We start from the raw sequence: 19,207 nt of genomic DNA on the forward strand, positions 1-19,207 counted from the left end.
AACGTAGAATGTCATTGAACCCAAACAAAATACCCTTATCATTCTGATAGTCTCAGTCAGACACCTCATACATCCTAGACTAGACTTTTCCTTGATATAAAATCAATATGTTATGCAGCCCAAAGTCCTCTTTAGCTTTTCATTTGTCAAAAGCCTTTATTAGGTGGCTGCTGTGCTAGGCAACTGTATTAGGGCTAGGAATATGATGACAAGCAGAAGTTCTCACCTTCTTGGGCCGCCTGGGTGGCTCAGTTGGTTAAGCATGCGACTTCGGCTCAGGTCATGATCTCACAGTCTGTGGGTTCGAGCCCTGTGTTGGGCTCTGTGCTTACAGCCCAGAGCCTGGAGCCTGCTTCGGATTCTGTGTCTCCCTTTCTCTCTGCCCCTCCCCTGCTCACGCTCTGTCTCTCTCTCAAAAATATTAAAAAAAAAAAAAAAAAAAAAAAGTTCTCACGTTCTTAGTCCTTACGCATAGTGGGAAAGATGGACTTGAAAATAAATGCAAAGACCCAAGTGTTAAGCCCAAGAAGTATAGGGGTTATAAAATGCCTTGGAGGTGGTGGGCTAGCATAGATGCAGTTGTTTTGAAATGAAGGCCAAACCTTCCCTAAAGTTTCCTTCTGTCCTTCTGATTTTCCTTCAGGTGCTTCAAGGCACCCCTCCTCCTGCCTAATCCAGAGGAACCCTAGACTCTACCTTCCAAACAAACATCCTCCAATCACAGATGCATCCTCCTAAGTCTCATTCAGTGACCAGGGTTAGTCCTAGATGGGAACTGTGCAGCCTCCATATTTCCCTTCCCTACTGTTCAGCTAATCCATTTTAGGCTGCCATTTTTTTTTTAATTAGGAAAACAAATGTTTCATTGTATACTCAATTCTTAGGATATGGCATATGCAGGAATCAACCTCACTTAATTAGTGGAGGACTTTGGAGGTCAGCAGAGTTTGTGACTGGACTAGCTTTTATGACCATCACCCAGATGTTGGGAACATCCAGGCCCTGAGCAAGCAGAGTTCCTGGCATGGGCAGTTGTCCAACAATAGGGTCACCCTTCCTGCTAGGTGACCCAGAGACAGTGCACAGAGAAGGCCCTTTTTAATGAAGTATTTTTGAATCCTTAGAGGAGGGAGCTCCAAGGGAAGAGATGCTGAATATATGTGTGGTTTTCATAAGAAGCTGCTTTTACCTCTTCCTTTTCTGTGCAACATCCTGCAGTGCTTGGGGGGACATTTGCTGAGAACATTCTTAAAATAGAGGCATGGAAACCAATCTGTCAGGTAGAAGTGTGCAGGCGGCGAAACCCTGGTTACCGTGACACCAAGCTGGCATGTGAGTTATCTTGTCCCACCAGACTGATCCCAGTTGGGGGGCGGGGGGCAGGGCAGAGTGTTGTGGGAGGGGCTGAGTGACCATGCCCGCTGGGCCTGATGCCTAGCATGGAGACCCCTTAGACCGCTTGTCCTTGACCGCTGCTGTCTCTGTGGTTCTAGGCATCTGGAAGACAACCAGGTCAGCGTCATCGAGAGAGGCGCCTTCCAGGATCTGAAGCAGCTGGAGCGATTGTAAGTATAATACAACCTCCTTTCTTGAAAAGTCTTTTTTTTTTTTTTTTTTGTAAATTGACTTCATTGCGACCTTGCCAAAAAAAAGTCTCCAATGTTTAATAAAATGTTTGCTGTTCTATTTAAAGCACATCAGATGCATGTTAAAGAGACATGGAGATCCTTTTAAACTCTTTTGCTTTATTTTATTTTTTTAAAGTCTTTCTCTTCAAAAGATGCTAGATTTGGCATCTGGGCTTTGTTTTCCTTCTTCCCAGGCTTGAGCCGTTGCTATTGGTATCTGTACATAGGGGTCCTTCTGGCCCAAGCCTCAGCCTTCCCTTTTGCAGAGGAAGGAAGCCAGAAGCCGGTTATCCCTGCCATGGAGGCCAGTGTCAGATACGCTCTATTCCCCTGCATGGGTAGCAGGCTCCCTCGTCAGGCCCTCTCCTCCCCGAACCCCCTCTGCCCCTCACGGGAGAAGGATGGGAGAGTGGGCAGTCCCGCTGGTGTGCCTGTATCTCCTCTGAGCATCAGCCTGTGTCAGGGAGCCCACATGTTTCCAGGAGAGAATGTGGTGCCAGGGTTTAAAAATAGGCTGGTGTTCTGACTATCAGAGGGAGAGATGAAGAGGGGTGGGGATGGAGATGGATGGAGCCTCCATTTGTTTTGGTGATTAATGCCTTTGCAGAAAACTCTTGGGTCACTTTGATGCGGTGCTGCTCAGATGGTTAAGTGGGCAGCTTCACCTTTCCTCAGTTAATCACATCTGGCAGCTCATAACATCTGGAGATTTGCTTCCTGCGCTCTAAGTGGGGATTGTCCCCAGGAGCACTTAGTCATGCTGGTGGGCGGTTCTCTTCCCCCTTTCCCTCCACATCCTGGTTGGCCTGACATTTCAGCCTCTTTCTCCTGTAGTTGGGAATAGGGCTGCAACAGCTCCCTGCTCCATCATCCTCCCTAGAAGGATCCTGTTCGATTTACCTGTTGCCAAATCTCGTCTACAGAGATGGGGTTGGGTGAGGTGGAGGGCCTGCCACCACCATGTTAGCTTTGTGGTCCGCCATCTTTTCCCTTGGAGTCATTGCATCTGGGGCAACACAGGTATTATCCAGCAAAACCCTTTACTGCTCCTCTTTTGTGTGAACCGTCCCATTTATTGCTCTCCTTGTAGGTCATAGGTCAGCATATGTTCTGTTGTTGGTTTAAAAATGTGAGGCACCTGGGTGGCTCAGTCGGTTAAGTGTCCAACTTTGGTTCAGGTCATGATCTTTTGGTTCATGAGTTTGAGCCCCCGTGTCAGACTCTGTGCTGACGGCTCAGAGCCCAGAGCCTGTTCGGATTCTGTGTCTCCCTCTCTCTCTCTGCCCTTCCCCTGCTCATGCTCTGTCTTTGTCTCTCTCAAAAACAAATAAACATTTAAAAAATGTGACATTTATTTCTTATAAAGGAAAGGAGTTCTAAAAATAATGAATGCTGCCTCTGTTTACATTTATATTTTTAAGTTTCTTAAACTTTAAATTCTTCTCCTTATTTAGACCAGTGGAAAAATAAAAGTATTTATTGAACCTGGTTCCTTTGTATGAGATATTAAACATTTCTATGGAAGAGTAAAATATATAATCCCTTGTGTTTTATGTTAATGTTTATTGATTTTGAGAGGGTGGGGGGAACATGAGTGGGGGAGGCACAGAGAGGAGGAGAGAGAGAATCCTAAGCAGGCTCCGCATTGCCAGCAAAGAGCCCGATGTGGGGCTCAAACTCATGAACTGTAAGATCATGACCTGAGCCAAAATCAAGAGTCGCACACTGAGCCGACTGAGCCATCCGGGCGCCCCTGTACAGTCCTTTGTGAAAAGGCCACCTCTTGCTTAGTCTTCTGATTAGAAGGGTAAGCAAACTCCTAATTTATTCATTTCATGATTGTTGGGAGGGAACTAATTGAGTGCCTTAGACATGCTAGGAACTATGCTGATGTTTTATGTGCTATCTGTTATTTTATCCCCATAAAATTCCTGTGAGGTGTTACTACCCTCATTTTGCAGATGAAGAAACAAAGGCTCAGGGAGGTGAAGCCAAAGAAATGTCAAGGGTGGGGGGCAGACAAAATTCAAAGCCACATCTGTCTGACATCAAAGTCCTACACCCTTTCATACTTCTGTGCTCGGACATTAGATGAAGTGTGATCTTTAGCAGTGGCCCTGCAAATGGCCTCTCACATACGCACTTAACTCCAGGGAATATCAGTGAAATATTCTGGCAAAAGGCACTTTTCTTTGGCATGGTGAACACAGCTGAAATACTGTGCATGTCTGGGGGACTGAGGGGATTACAATTGCAGGGTAAACCTGGCTGTTTCTCTACTTTGGTGTATTAAGAAGCTAATGCTAGCTGCTGTACTAGATAAACCCTCAAATCTCACAGCTTAACACAGTGGAAGTTTACCTCTTATTCATATCAAACCCAGTAAGGATGTTCTTGGTTTCTGGGCCTCTCCCCTTCAAGGGGAGAGTTGGGGACACAGACTCCTTTTACTCTTCAGCTCCGCTATCATTAAACCTTGGCTTCCAAGGTACCAATGTGTGTCTGAATCAAGCCACTGGAAAACAGCATGAAGGGTTGCACGTGGAAGGTTTTCATGGGCAAGACCTAGAAAGAGTATATATCACTTTCACCATTATATACCTTGGATTAGAAATTGTTCACGTGGCCACAGTAATCTGCAGGAGAGGCTAGGAAAGGTAATCAAGCTATATGCCCAGGAAATAGAGGAAATGGGGTTAGTGAAAAGGTAACCAGTCTCTGACTTATAGTGCAAGTGATCTAAAGAAATGGTTGGGCAAGAAGGAGAATGGAAGTAGAGGTAGCTGGCTCAGTGTGCACAGTTAGATGGGCCCCTTTAGTTAGGGTTTCCCGGTGTCAGTGAGGGGGAGGGAGTATGTGACATTATCCTGATGTGTTATTCTGGTGTTGGTTTTCCAGTCTGCTCCCAGACAGATGCGAGCTATAGAATGGGAAAATGTAACATATTTGTTGTTAACAGCTAAAGAAGTAGATGGCTGATTGTGCCGTCTGTAGCTCTCACTCCTGGCTTCCCTTACCTGTGTCTCCATATTTTGTGGTAGATTCATCTTTGTCATACTTTGAAATACAGCCTAGAAATGTTATGGGTTTTGATAATTCATTTCTGAAGTACTGATTTTCATTATGAATGGTCTTTATTGGTTTGATCTCTTGAGCCTTAATGAGGAAGGAGAGAGAATTCTGTCCCTCACGTCTCAAATCTGAGTTCTTCATTCTTCCATGAAAGGCCTCTGCTGTAGACTGAGTAAGGTGCTTCTCTTCACATACAGCAATGATTGTCCTTATGACAGCACTGATCATACCATGTGTTAATTCTCTATTTGCCTGATTGTTCCTCCCCAAAACCATAAATGTGTTGAAGTCAGAAATCCTGTTTCATTAGGTCTTAATCTCAGAGCTTTGCACAGGGCATAATGGTTAGTGCTTGTGGAATACTTATCAAATACTTGGGTTTCTGTTCCTTACCAGTGGTTCTGAACTGGGACCAATCCCCCCCACCCCCCATCCCCACCCAGAGAATACTTGGCAATGTCTGGAGACATTTTTGGTGGTCACGACTGGAGGATGCTACTGGTGTAAAATGGGTGGAGGTCAGGAATGCTGCTAAACATCCTACAATGCACAAGACAGTTCCCACAACAGAAAATTATCTGATCTAAAATATTAACAGTGCTGAGGGTGACAAACTGTGCTCTTTATTTACTATGTGTCAGATAGCATCACAGACACTTGACGTATGCCATCTCATTTAATCTATACAATATTATGAGGTTAGAATGACTGTGTCCCTGACATGACAATATAAAATTCAGAGCATTGCCTTTAAAGTTGTATTGTTAAATATGTCTTACCTACATCTAATTTAGCTACATCTCACTTTTGGTTTCCCAAAAGAGGATAGGGTAGAGGACCGAGTTAAATGAAACCAAGAAACATAAACAAATCCCGTAGGTGGGACATTCTACAAGACAATGGTCTCTTCAAAAATCAATGTCATGAAAGACATGGGAGTTGGCATTTGCAGATTAAAAGAAGCTTACGATATAAACAGTAGCAAAAAGTTGGAAGGGTCAATAGAGTATAAGTGTTCTAAGATCTTTGAATTAACCAGGAAGTGATAATAGCACTAATGTTTATTGCCTTATCAAATCAAGGATGCATGTTGCAATCTGTAGGATAGCCTCTAGAAAGAATGGTTTAAAAAATATAATAGCCTAGTAGAGGAAGAAAGGACATAGAATGACACAAAGAGAAATACGATTCATTCAAAGCAGGGGTAAAAGGAAAGAGAAAGGAACATAGGACAGATAAGACAAAGAGAAAACAAATAGAGGATGATCTTAAACACAGAAATATCACAATTATTTTGTATGTAAACAGGTTACTCCTCCATTTGAAAGGCAGAGTAGATAAAATAACAAACAATAATTATATGCTTTATACAAAGACAAACATTAAGCATGAAGATAGAGACAAATTGAGAGTAAAAGGATGGAAAAGATACCATGAAAATATGAACGAAAAGAAGGTTGGTGTGATTCTGTTAATACTACATAAAATAGACTTTTAAAAAAGTAACACTGTTGGAGATGAAGAAGGCTATTTCATAATGATAAAGGAGTAAATACACCAGAAAAATAGAGAGAATCTGTATTTGTATGTGTCTAAAAACATAGCCTAAAAATACACAAAGCAAATATTGACATAATTAAAAGGATAGATAAGTTTATATTCATAGTTAAGATACTGTTATTGTAATTAGTGGGATAAACAGATACAGTTATTAGTAACAAATGGATTATTATGGTATTAGTAACAATATGAAGTATTATTCATAACAATGTGCAATAATATGACAAACTTTGCAGATCTGACCCAAATCATATGTAGAGAACACTGCAACCAAAAAATGTAGAATAAACATTTTTTTTCAGGTGCATATAAAACTTTTATCAAGCACTGCTCTACAGTCAGGTCTCAACAAATATCAAAGGGTTGAAATCATATGGAATATTTTCTCTGACTACAGCAGCAGAAATATTTAAGAAGTCAATAAGAAAACAATAACTGAAAAGTTCAATATATTTGGAAATTGAGTATTATACTTCTAAATAAAATCTTAAACTATCACATGGAAACTGGAAGATATATTTTCTGAATGTTAATAAACACACTGTATATCACACAATGGATTATAGCCAAAGCCATGCTCAGAAGATAGTGTATAGTCTTTAAGCTATATTATTCAAGTTATGATATATGTTATCATAGACTTAAAATGAAGTAAGGATAAAATCTTGATGAAAGAACCCATCTTAAGAAGCTAGAGAAAGAACAAAACAATAGAAGAAAGGAAGTCAGTAAAAGCAGAAGTATATGAAATATATATATATATATATATATATTTTTTTTTAACTCTGAAAAGCCAAGCTTTCATTCTTACAACAATAAAATTATAAAAACTAACAAGACTGATCATAAAACAAAAAAGAGGGGCACCTGGGTGTCTCAGTTGGTTAAACATCCAACTCTTGAGTTTGGCTCAGGTCATTATCCCAGGGTCATGGGATCAAGCGCTGCATAGGGCTCCATGCTGAGCATGGAGTCTGCTTAAGATTCCCTCTCTCTCCTCTGCCCCTACCCCCAGCTCTCTCTCTTTCTCTCTCTCTCTCTCAAAACAAAAATAAAACAGAACAAAGGAATACAAAAAGAAAGAAGTAGTCTTTCCAATTGCCAGTATGAAAGATAAAAAGGAGGACATTTGTATGAATTTTACAGATTAAAATGATAAAAGAGTAGTTTTTTTAAAGTTAATTTATTTTGGGAGAGAGAGAGAGCACGTAAGCAGGGGAGGGGCAGAGAGAGAGGGAGAGAGAGAACCCCAAGCAGGCTCTATGCTCAGCAGGAGCCCAGCACAGGACTAGATCCCACAACCCTGGGATCATGACCTGAGCCAAGGTCAAAAGCTGGATGATCAGTCAACTGAGCCACCCAGATGCCCCAAGAAGAAATTTTGAACAACTTTAGTTCAATGATTTTAAAGATTAAGTGAAATTAAAAACTGAAGCAAGAAGGGATAGAAAGTCTATATAGTCCTATATTAAAGAAATTAAATCTTCAACTGAAACACCCCACCCAAATCCATCTACACTCAGATGGCTTAACTAGTGAATTCTACCAAAGTTTTAAGGAATAAATAATATCAACATAAACTTATTGTATAAAAAGAATGGACATTTGTCATTTGGACAGTATAATTTTTATGGCAAAATCCAGCAAAAACATTTCAGGAAAAAATATAAATCAACATATTTTATTAATATTTATATGAATTTCCTAACAACATATTAGCAAAGAGAATTTAGTCGTACATGAAAAAGATGTATTAACAACCAAGCTTGAATTATTCAAGGAATACAAGGTTGGTTTAATATTTAAAGATCCCTCTCCTATATAAAAAAATGCGAAACAACTAGGATAACAAAGCCAGAGACACACACAACATCTACAATAAAACTAGTTTACAAAGTATCTTAGTAAACTCTTCCACCCCTGATAAAAGTAGACAGGGAAAAACAATCGATGTTTACAAAACCATTGTGTTATCTCATCTGTGTGGGACAAAGCAGAGGCAAGCCAATTGAAATTCTTATGACTCTGGGAGCAGGAGATCACTTAAATGACTAATATGTAGTCATTGGAAAACACAGTGGCCAGCCTGAAAAAGGCTGCCAAAAATGGAGGGGAGCTGGATTAGATGCACTTCATGGTAAGTACAGAGGAACCATGATGTGATAATGACTTATACAGTAGTTGGAGTATTCTGGGCCCTATAAATTCTTTAACAAAAACAGGGCTCTTTTTCAAAGAAAGGCCTAGCATTAATAAGTAATTAATAAGTAACCTGAGAGTAGTTGATCAGAACAGGAACAATAGTAGAAATGAAAAGAGAACTTCTTCGTGAAAGTGTTAGAAATCACCAGAAGAGTTAGATCTCAGAAAATACAAGGCCGTGGTTTTCATTATTTTGTGCAAAAAAAAAAAAAAAAAAAAAAAAAAAAAAGAACAAAAAAAAAAGCAAAGCAAGAATGAACTCTAGACTCTTGAAGCTAAAAAAGCTATCAATTCCCACCCCTTCCTCATAAAACTACAGGAATTTCTTTCATTTAAGAAATAACCAAAAAGATTATGGTTGAAGCTCATACAAAGTTCTTTTTCATAAGAAAAATTTAAAAAGTAAGAAGTATAATAACCTTTCTAGAAACAATGAAAACATGCAAGAAAGTGGTACCCACAAAACAGATGAAAATTATAATAGAATAGTTCAAAACCAGCTACACAAATTTGAGGTCTTACAAACTATAAAACTACAACATAAATTTGAATTAAAAAAACTCAGAATTTAGATGATTAGAGAAAAATAGGATTTGAAAGGAAGGATAAAGAATGCAGGGAATGATTTTGAAATAAAAGAACTAATTTAAAAATAAATGCTGTCAACTCTGAAGAAGAATGAACTTGGAGAATCACACTATCCATTTTCAAGACCTACTGTAAATCTACAGTAATCAAGCAGCATGGTATTGATGAAGTAATAGACATATGAATTAGCAGAACAGAATAAAAAAAACAAATAGACTCATTCAAGTATAGTCAACTGGCTTTTAACAAAAGTGCAAAGACAATTCAATGGAGAAATAGTCTTTTCAACAAATGATACTGGGACAATTAGATGTTCATATGTAGATAATTGAACCTAGATATAAACCTTATGTCTTACACAGAATTCAATTCAAAGTGGATCATAGACCTGAATGTAAAATGTAAAACTACTAGACTTCTAGGAGAGACAAGAGAAAAAATGTACATGACGTTGGGTTTAGGGATATGTTTCTTGACATAACAACAACAGCATGATCTATAAAAAGAAGAAAAAAACTTGATCAATTGAACTTTATTAAAATTAAAAACTTATGTTCCACAAAGAACACTGTTAGGAGAATGAAAAGACCAGTCACAGACGGGGAAAAAATTTTTGCAAAATGCATATCTGACTTGCATACAATATATACAAAGAACTTTCAAAAATTTAACAATAAGAAAACACTTCTACCCCCCCAAAGAGAAAGAAATGGGCAAAAGATTTGAACAAGTACTGCATCATATATATGCAGATGGCAAGTAAGCATATGTAAAATTCTTGATACCACTTTTTTAGGGTAATGCAAATTAAACAACAATGATATATCACTCCCCCCCCCCCTTAATTATAATGGCTAAAATACTAAAAACTGGTAATACTAATTGGTGGTGAGAAGGTAGGGTACTAGGGACTCTCATTTATTGGTTGTGGGAACGCAAAATACTATAGCCACTATGGAAGACGATTTAGCAGTTTCTTACAAAGCTAAATATAGTCATATCTTACAGTTCAGTTCAGTGTTTAGTGGTGCAGAGAAGAGGGGATGGAGGGTAGAATAGGTGAAACCATGGGAAAGGAGGGGCTTAGGGTGGTGAAATTATGCAGTATGATACTAAAATAGTGAATATATGACATTTGCATTGATGAAAGCCCATAGAATTTTATAGCATAGAGAGTGAACCTTAATGTATGAACATTTCTAAAAATCATTTAGAAAATTGGACGATCCCAACATGGAATACAGACTGTGATGATGAATGTATGAATCAACCTCTTAAAGGTAATGGGGAAAGTTGCTGACCTAAATGGATTTGAAATTGAGCAGAGGGAACCACACACATGAACTGTACTGTGGCTGATAAAATTTCCCACAGGAGTATGGGTTACTCTGAAATCACTGTACCTGTGTATTGGAATTGAACAATGGATGGTGGATGGTAGAGACAGGTTTCTCATTGCTGAAATGCATGGTTACAGACAAGCAATGAAGAAAACTATAATGATCTTTGTGGCAATGGATAAGAGTTGGAGACATCAGTATGAACAAATGTTTAGTCTGATAAAGATATGTTCACATAATATAGATGGATATATATAGAAATATATAGATATAAAAAAAGAAATATATTGATATGTAAATATACATAGGCTTGTACACAAGCAGATGTGTCCTTGTTCTCTTAGCAGGAGAGCCTAGAGGCAGTGACACCACAGCAGCAGTGAGCATACCTACTGTCCTGATCTTGGTTTCTAATACCATTGTCCAATGAAAGGGAGCTAAGACTCTTGGAGAAATGGGTTGATTCTAGGACTTGGTATGAGATAGGTTGTACCAGAAAGGAAGTGCTCAAAACAAAACAAGACAAAACCCACAATTAGGGGATATATGAAAAGAACATAGAAGCAAACCAAAAGAGCTAATTGCCAAAGCTGAAACCATTTCAGCAACAAAGAAGCAAATCAGTATTGGGTTATAACCAAAGTATAAAATATTCATGAGTCCATACTGAAACATAAGTAAATGATTGAATAAATAAATGAATGGGGAGAGGAGAAATCTCCCATTCAGGAGAATTCTAAATGATTTATGTAGATTTTCTGTTCTTAAGGAGGAGGAGCATAACTCTCCACTCCTTAAATGGAGGCTTTGCACAGTGACTTCCTTCAAAAGAGTACTGTATGAAAAAGGGCAGAGCATAGTAATTTAACAGTGGAGAAATGTGACACACACTACTATCTCAGCCAGATGATCAAGGCCAATGTCCAAAGTGGTAAGTCACATTGATAGTATGTACCTTTGATATGATGTAATGAAAATAGCAGTTTACATCTGTGATCTCCAGATCAAAAACCCCTACCTACATTCTAATGAGAAAAACATCAGAAAAATTCCAGTTGAGGGACATTCTTAAAAACATCTAAACAGTCCTCAAAACTGTCAAAGTCATCAAAAATAAGAAAAGTCAGTGAAGCTGTCAGAGCTAAAAGGAACATAAGGAGACATGATGACTAACTATAATGTGACATCCTTGATAGTATCTGAAAAAAGGGAAAAAAAAACATACAGGTAAAAACTAAGGGAATCGAAATAAAGTATTGACTTTAGTTCATAATAATGTATCAATATTGGCTCATTAATTGTGGCAAAGGTACTAATGTAAGACATTAATGATAGAAGAAACTGGGCAGGGGATATATGAGATTGCTCTGTGCTGTCTTCCCAAATTTATGTACATATAAATCTATTCTATAAAAAGGTTATTTTTTTTAAAAAGTTGACTGTGCCAATCCCTACTTGAACAACAGATTCATAAGCAAAATAAATGTGGTTATTGTTTTACACCAAAAATATATACATACATATTAATCTAGATACAATTCAAGGGCATATAAATGTAATGGATGATGTCTTAAGAGAAATGAAAAATGGAAAGGAGTAGTTTTTTCAATCAATAAGAAGTTAATACAGAGATTAAGAGGATTAAATACAAAGCGATAGATACAGAAGTCAAAGTCTTTCTATCACATTTATAATACAAATTTCTGAGGAAGAAAACTAAGGCAATTACTCTGAAAAACTCTTTGGCAGTATCAGCTAGAGCTGAACATACACATACCCCGTGACCCAGCAATTCCATTCTTGGCTGTACATCCCATAAAAAGATATACACAAGAATGTTCATAGGAGCACTATCCATAATAGCCCCAAATTGGAAACAGGCCAAACGATCATCACCATGAGAAAAGATAGATTGTGGTATATTCATATAATGGAATAGACTGATGGAAAATGAAAAGTTACACCAACACAAAACGACTGCAATATGTAACAACACGACAAATCTCAGAAACAGAATGAGTGACAAAAGCCAGACATAAAAGAATATATATTACCTGATTCCATTTATATAATCTTCAAAATAGGCAAAACTAATTTATGGTATTAAAAGTCAAGGTAGTGTTTATCATTGGAGGGCTATAAATGGAAGAGAGCATTTGAGGGTTTCTGGGGTGTGTCATCATCTGTTTCTAGATCTGAGTAGAGGTTTTGTGGATCTGTTCCACTAGGTGAAAGTACTTCTAGCCACAAAATTTACATTTGTTTATTTTTCTATGTATATGTTTTACTTCAAAACAGTTATTTTAAAAGGAGACTTTATAAAGTTTGGTTATAACAACCAAATTCAGTGCCTTGCTCTTAATTGAAGCGTGGTTTGAAGAAACGAATATATAAAATAAAATTTTGAGACAAATGGAGAAATCTGAACATGGATTAGATATCATGAACACAATGTCAGGGAATCGTTTATTAATTTTGCTAAATGTGATAATGGTACTCTAGTTATCTGGGAAAGCCTCTTAAGGTTTTGAGATGCATGCAGAAATCAAACATCCTGATTTCCATAATTTACCTTACATGGTTCAGAGTAAAACAAATACAGCAAAAGGAAAATAATTGTGGAATCTAATTGGTGGGCGTATTTTTGCTTTACACTTGAACATTTTTAATTTTTTTGTAAATTTTTTAAAGTTTATTTATTTTGAGGGAGAGAGAGAGAGCACACACGCTGGGGAGGGGCAGAGAGGAGAGACAGAATCCCAAGTAGTCTCCACGCTGTCAGCGCAGAGCCTGATGTGGGGCTCAAACTCACAAACGGTGAGATCATGACTGGAGCCGAGATCAAGAGTCGGACACTTAACCGACTGCGCCACCCAGGCGCATTTTTTATTAAAATTTAAATCTTTTTTAATTATCATGTACTTTTCATGGAGAAAAAACCCTGAAGCTCTAAAATTAAGGTAACTTGCCACGCTGAGATTTAAATCCAGGACTATTCTGAATTTAGGTGCTAGGAAAAGAAAACATAACTGTCAGGAATTTGGAGGAGATTATGATGTTGTATTATCCAGTTTCCTCATTTTACAGACAAGGAAACAGGCTAGAGAGGAATTTGACTTCTATGAAATGTTAATGCAGCATGCAGTATTTGAGGGGTTGAGTTGCCTTGGTGTTAGCTCAGTTTTTCCAAAGAGCAGAACACAATGGTGTTCTTAGCCCTAAGCCAGAGTTCCCATTTACTCTTTAATTAGATGTGAAGTCAATAATTAGATTATATATTTAAATGCATATGTGTGGCAAATATATATTTTTAAATTATTGCAAGATTTATTTTGTTTCTGGTAGGATAGAAGTCTGCTTGTCCCACCAGAACTAAGATTGTGTTATGTTCCTTGAGCCAATCATTTAGAGGCCAGACATTCAAACAGCCCATGAATGTGGCTTTTTCTTCCTTTGGCCTCATTTGTATCAACATCAAACACTGACCATTGTTACTAACTCAGAATTATGGACAGGGTTTTCTTTGTGCAATTTTATCGCCTGCGGTGTCTACACTTAAATTACTCTACGTCCATGAAAAAAACCCAGTGCCTGTGTGGGTGTATAAGCTGCCAACACCAGAAACACCACTGTTGACAGATTTTTGATTGGTTTATGTTTTTATTCCCTTAAGAAAAAAAACTTCTATCTTGGAATATATTCTCCATTGGTTCCTTAAGAATTGTAAAACAGTGTGAAGGGTATGCCTTAAGACTAGGGAAATGTTAGGGGAAAAGTAAAAACTGGAGACTGTGTTCACCATCACGCCTGGAGGCCTGCAATCATAGACCAGCCTGCTTGATTCTCTCCCACCAAGCCCTTTCCTCTCTGGTTGCGTTGAAGGACCAAGACAGATGAGGAGGAGGTTGTTGGAAGACTCAAACCTAAAATCTTCAACTATACCTTATAACCATAACCATAACCATAACCATAACTATAATTTCGTATAATGGGCATTGGGGCCATCTCCCTAGAGAACAAGACTCAGGATTATAAGCTTAGTGATGGCAGGAAATTTAAGTGAATATGTAGGAAGTGTAGCAAAGTAGTAAGGAATGTGGGCTCTGACATCGTGGCCCACACTTACATGCTGTTTGACCTTGGACAAATTAATGAGCCTCTCCTAGCCTCAGTTGCCTTATCTATAAAACATCTGTATATCTACCTCATAGGGTTGCTGGTAAAACTAAATAGCATACATGAGAAGAATTTAGAACAGGGTCTGGTTCGTAGTAAATGCTTGTAAGCATTTCACTGCAGTCTCTGGGGGGGAAAAAAGACTGATTATGTGTTCCTGGAGATTCCTTAAGACCGGCATTTTCAGACTTTTTTCCAGCGACTTCCTCTCCCACTCCACCCTACAGCAGCTCACCCATCTGCAGACAATTCCAGGTTAACAAACATCTGTTAAGCATCTGCTATGGCACCAGGTACTATGTCAGTTCAAGAGTTTTTGAGAAGAATACAGTGGAACCCATGCCATCAAGTTGCTTACAGTCTATTTAGGAAGGCAAACGTGTAATCACAAACCTTTCAACACGGCAAATAGTGAACCCTCAAGAGTACAGAGGAATGGCCATCTCTACCAGTGAGGCCAGGGAAAACTTTACCCAGGAGGCATCGCTTGAAGTGAGTCTTGACTATTAAGGAGTACAACTCGTGACCACCACATCAGCAAAGGATTATATGATCTGGGGTCTTTTGGGATAGAAACAAGAATAGCAAGGGCCAGTCTCTAAAAGTTTCCACGGGCCCTTAGATCTGCCAATTTTGATACAGCGAGTGTGTGATAGATATTTAGTCTAGTGATTTAAAGATTAAGAATGTGGACTCAAAGTTAGGGTAGACCTGGATTTGAACTGGGGTAAGTCTTTCCATTTCCCTTACTAGCCATGTGTCCTCAGGCAAGTTTCTCAATAGTTCCAAGCTCCATCTGTTAAATGGGGATAATCATTGTTGAGTAGCATTGCCTTTTAAATAGAAACCCATTTCTAAAGTTGGCATGAAAGATTAAAAATGGAAAATATTCAAAATTCTTGACAGTTCTGTCTCTCATGAACAAGACATGTAGGGACTGTTTTATACTGAAAAGCACTATTGACCACTGGAATCCCCATCAGCAAAATGTTCAGGGTGAGTGGCACAGGAAGACTGAGATTGAGGGAGGGGCAGATTCTTGTCTCTCATCCGAGTCATTTGGGGGCACAGGTTCATTGAGAAGAATGTTGGTAGGACCTGCTGTACCTTGTATCTTATTGTCTTTTAATCTTTGCTGAGTGCCTGTACTTGGGTTCACCCATAAATTACAGGCACATGTATTGTGATTCCACTAGACCACTTCATAAGGCGCTCACGAGATGACCCATGTGAAGGGCTTCATTCACACAGCGATTGGCACAATTGTCACTCAGTGTATTGAGTCATCCTTGCAGATCCTCCTCTTCTTCTTCATCGTCCATCATGGGCTAAGAGTGATGGATAAATAAAAAGAGCAGTTTATTTGACCAAATGAGCCAAATAACTATATTTTTATGCATTGCTTTGTTTCCAGCTCTTAGGCCAAAGACCCTGTGCTAAATACGTGCCAACTTGGCTTCCTGTTCTTATTTTCCCATTAAAAATCATCAAAGCATGTTTTCTCATATGGAAAATGAGCTTAATAGTATTTTCTGTCTGATAAGAGTAAGGCTGTTGTCAGAAAATATGTATCTGCTAAAGTACTCTAAAAAGGCAGACAAAACAAAGCAAATTGTCATGATTATTTCTATCATCATGTGGGGGCACAGCAACATAGCCGGGTTAGATTGTACCCACTTCTTCCCCTGAGTGCCTTGAAGATCAAAAGAATTAATACTTTTTGGTTCATTTGTTTTATTCTCTTTCTTTATATTATACTATTTTGTGGGAAGTAGAGATCTATCTGAAAGATTGGTCTTCTCATTTCAAAGTATAACAAGTAGAGTGCTCTAAGTCTGGGAATATGTCAGCCAAAGTTTCAATCTCAAAATGCTTGTGTCTCTCTCGCTCTGTCTCTCTGGGGTGAGTGTGTGTGTGTGTGTGTGTGTGTGTGTGTGTGTGTGTGTGTGTTTTGGGCTTCTCCAAGACGTGGAGGTTTGGAATGAAAATGGTAATTGACCTTTAACAAGAGAGCTGAGAGCACTGCTTCTGTGTGTTATATGACTGTGAGCTGGATTTTAAATGTTTGATTAAGTTATTAGAGTGTTTTGCTTTGGCATAAAGTACTGTAAATTTACGATTGCTGGCCAAAGCGGTTAGTCAGTGGAGAAGAATAAATTGTTTTGAGAGGTGCTTCAAAACCTGGATTTTATTCTCTTGGAAAGACAGGGTTTTAAATAAATCATGTAATACAAATGAGAATTTCCATAATTGAGGTTCAAACCAGGAAGATCCCTAGGAGCTTTGGAGTAGTAAAATGAAAAACAATATTCCAGGATGCTTTCTTTCGTTTTTATTTTCTCTTTAAATTTGTGTTTTGAAGGGTGCCTGGGTGGCTCAGTCAGTTAAGGATTTGACTCTTGGTTTCAGCTCAGGTCATGATCTCATGGTTCGTGAGTTTGAGCCCTGTGTCTGCCTTTGTGCTGACAGTGTGGAGCCTGCTTGGATTCTCTCTCTCTCCTCTCTGTCTCTGCCCCTCCTGCTCATTCTCTCCCTCTCCCCCCTCCTCTCTCTCTCTCTCTCTCTTGCTCTCTCCCTCTCTTTAAAAAATAAAGAAACACACTTTAAAAATAAAATTTACATTTTGAGTGTGCTAACTTTGTTTTTAGGGATCCAGAGACCAAAAAACACAAAACAAACACACATTAAATATATGTTGTCACACAATTTTTGTCTGAGATGTGAATGCTGTAGAGAGACTTAAAAAAAAAAAAGTTTCCGGGACACCTTTGCTTATAGTGATTCACACAGTTAGAGGCCCCTGTCATCTGCACCCATGTCATTACCTGGAGAATTTCTGTCTGGCAGTCCTCACTCCCTGTCACCCAGTAATTTCATTCTCTGACAGCTTTCATGTTTTCAGAGCATGTTCTCTTCCGTCAGTTAGGAAATCTATCTTAAATGGCAACTCCCCTCTCTTGGGGGCCTTTTTGGGCTTGTGGCCTCAGACCTTCTCCCAGGATCCTTCCACCTGTTTCCTCAAAGTCCCCAGCCTTCCCTCAGCACAGCTAAGCTTCTCCCAGGAGCACCAAAGTAAATAAAACATGATTAAATGTATGTGATTGGTTTTTGTACTGCTTTATGTATTTGATATAGGTATACACTAGAGAACTTTGTACCATACAGTGTATAAATATACCATATATAATTGATTAAGTAGGGCAATTGTGGCCATTTCTAGAACAGTATGCCATCAACCCTCTGTTTGGAACCTGGGCATGTATTCTGATATTTGTTTTTATGGGGTCATGTGAAATAAAGTTAGGGCTGCTGCCCTTTGTACAAGATTGTAGAGCGCTACCCAAATTGTACTGCTAAAACACTGATTTTCATAGGAGATTAGCTCAGTGATTAAGAGCACAGGCTGTGTCCTCAGGCTACCTCCCTGGGAATCTCAGGTTCTCCACTGGCCAGCGGCACAGCCTTAGGCAAGTACCTTAATCTCTCATCTGTACAAAGGGGTAATAGAATTACCTACCCCAGAGTTGTTGAGAGAATTGAATGAAATAATGCATGTTTTGGGTCTAGCAAAGCACCTGACACAAAACAAAGTAAGTGGTGAATACATATTAACTATTAATTACAACATCATCATGATCAGATTTAAGTGGTGTTTAGCATATAAAAAAAAAATCTCTCCTCAAAATGGAAAAAAAATGTAAATGTGGGGATGGTCTGTTCAGCTGTTCCCTCACTCATGAACACTCAAGTATATGCTAATGCCCACCCTGGGTTGGACACCCCAATCATCTGTACCCGGCAACACTCATCTCCTCAGTGGCCTCCATGCCTCCCATTCACCCATGATCTTGTAGACCTGCTATTGCCTGGGAGCCATCCTTTTCCCAGCTGGTCCCCACTTCCTGTATGGTGAGGGCTATTTTGACAGGACTGAAGGATGAGAGTCCACAGATGTGGAAAGTTCAGTAAAGTCACTGGCACTCCTCCAGCCTTAGCATCTATCTCACTGAAGCATCCCCTGGGCTCAGAATGTTAAAATAACTCTTCCAACATCCACATTGTAAGATATCAGAGAGATTCCAGGCCTGGATCTTAGCAAAATTGAAGATGATCTTGAGTCTTTGAGCATCCTGAGACCCACCATTACTACCTTTAGAGTTTGTGACAGAGTGAGAAAAGGGACTGAGGGTAACAGATGTGTTTGTGATTTTGGCCTTTACCTTGCCCTTAGAATAGTGAATAAGTACTGGCAATAATTAAGCACCTTCTTAGTCAGACACAGTGCATGGTTCTGTACAAATACTGCCTCACTGCATTCTCTGAGCTATCTTCCAAGGCAGAGGTTATTGTCAGCATTTTACAGATGAGGTCACTGAGTCTCCGGGAAGTTAAATCACTTGTTTTCAGCCCCACAAAGCAGAGACCGGAGGCTGCAACCTAAGTTTAGACCAAAGCCAAGTGCTTTGGTCTCTATGGGTCTTTGGTTTTGTGTTAGGCACCAAGTAGGTGGGAAGTGGTTATAAGGCCACTTTCTTTCCACCCCAGGAGTGGGGAAGGAGCAGGGAGAAGACAAGGGCTGAGGAGGAGTCCATCCTGTCTCCCAAATGCATGTCTAGAAAGAGGTTGTCCCCCACAGAGGCA

The 19,207-nt window shown here is 39.1% G+C and overlaps 1 protein-coding gene across 1 annotated transcript in view; it reads left to right on the plus strand.

Annotated features, from left to right (window-relative positions):
• The window catches only part of SLIT3 (slit guidance ligand 3), a 597,991-nt gene that overhangs the window by 51,262 nt on the left and 527,522 nt on the right, over positions 1 to 19,207 (plus strand). The window contains 1 exon segment of the mRNA XM_043596219.1: positions 1,494 to 1,565. Coding sequence (XP_043452154.1) covers positions 1,494 to 1,565 — 72 coding nt within the window.

This window comes from Prionailurus bengalensis, chromosome A1, assembly GCF_016509475.1.
Source record: "Prionailurus bengalensis isolate Pbe53 chromosome A1, Fcat_Pben_1.1_paternal_pri, whole genome shotgun sequence".
Lineage (NCBI taxonomy): Eukaryota > Metazoa > Chordata > Mammalia > Carnivora > Felidae > Prionailurus > Prionailurus bengalensis.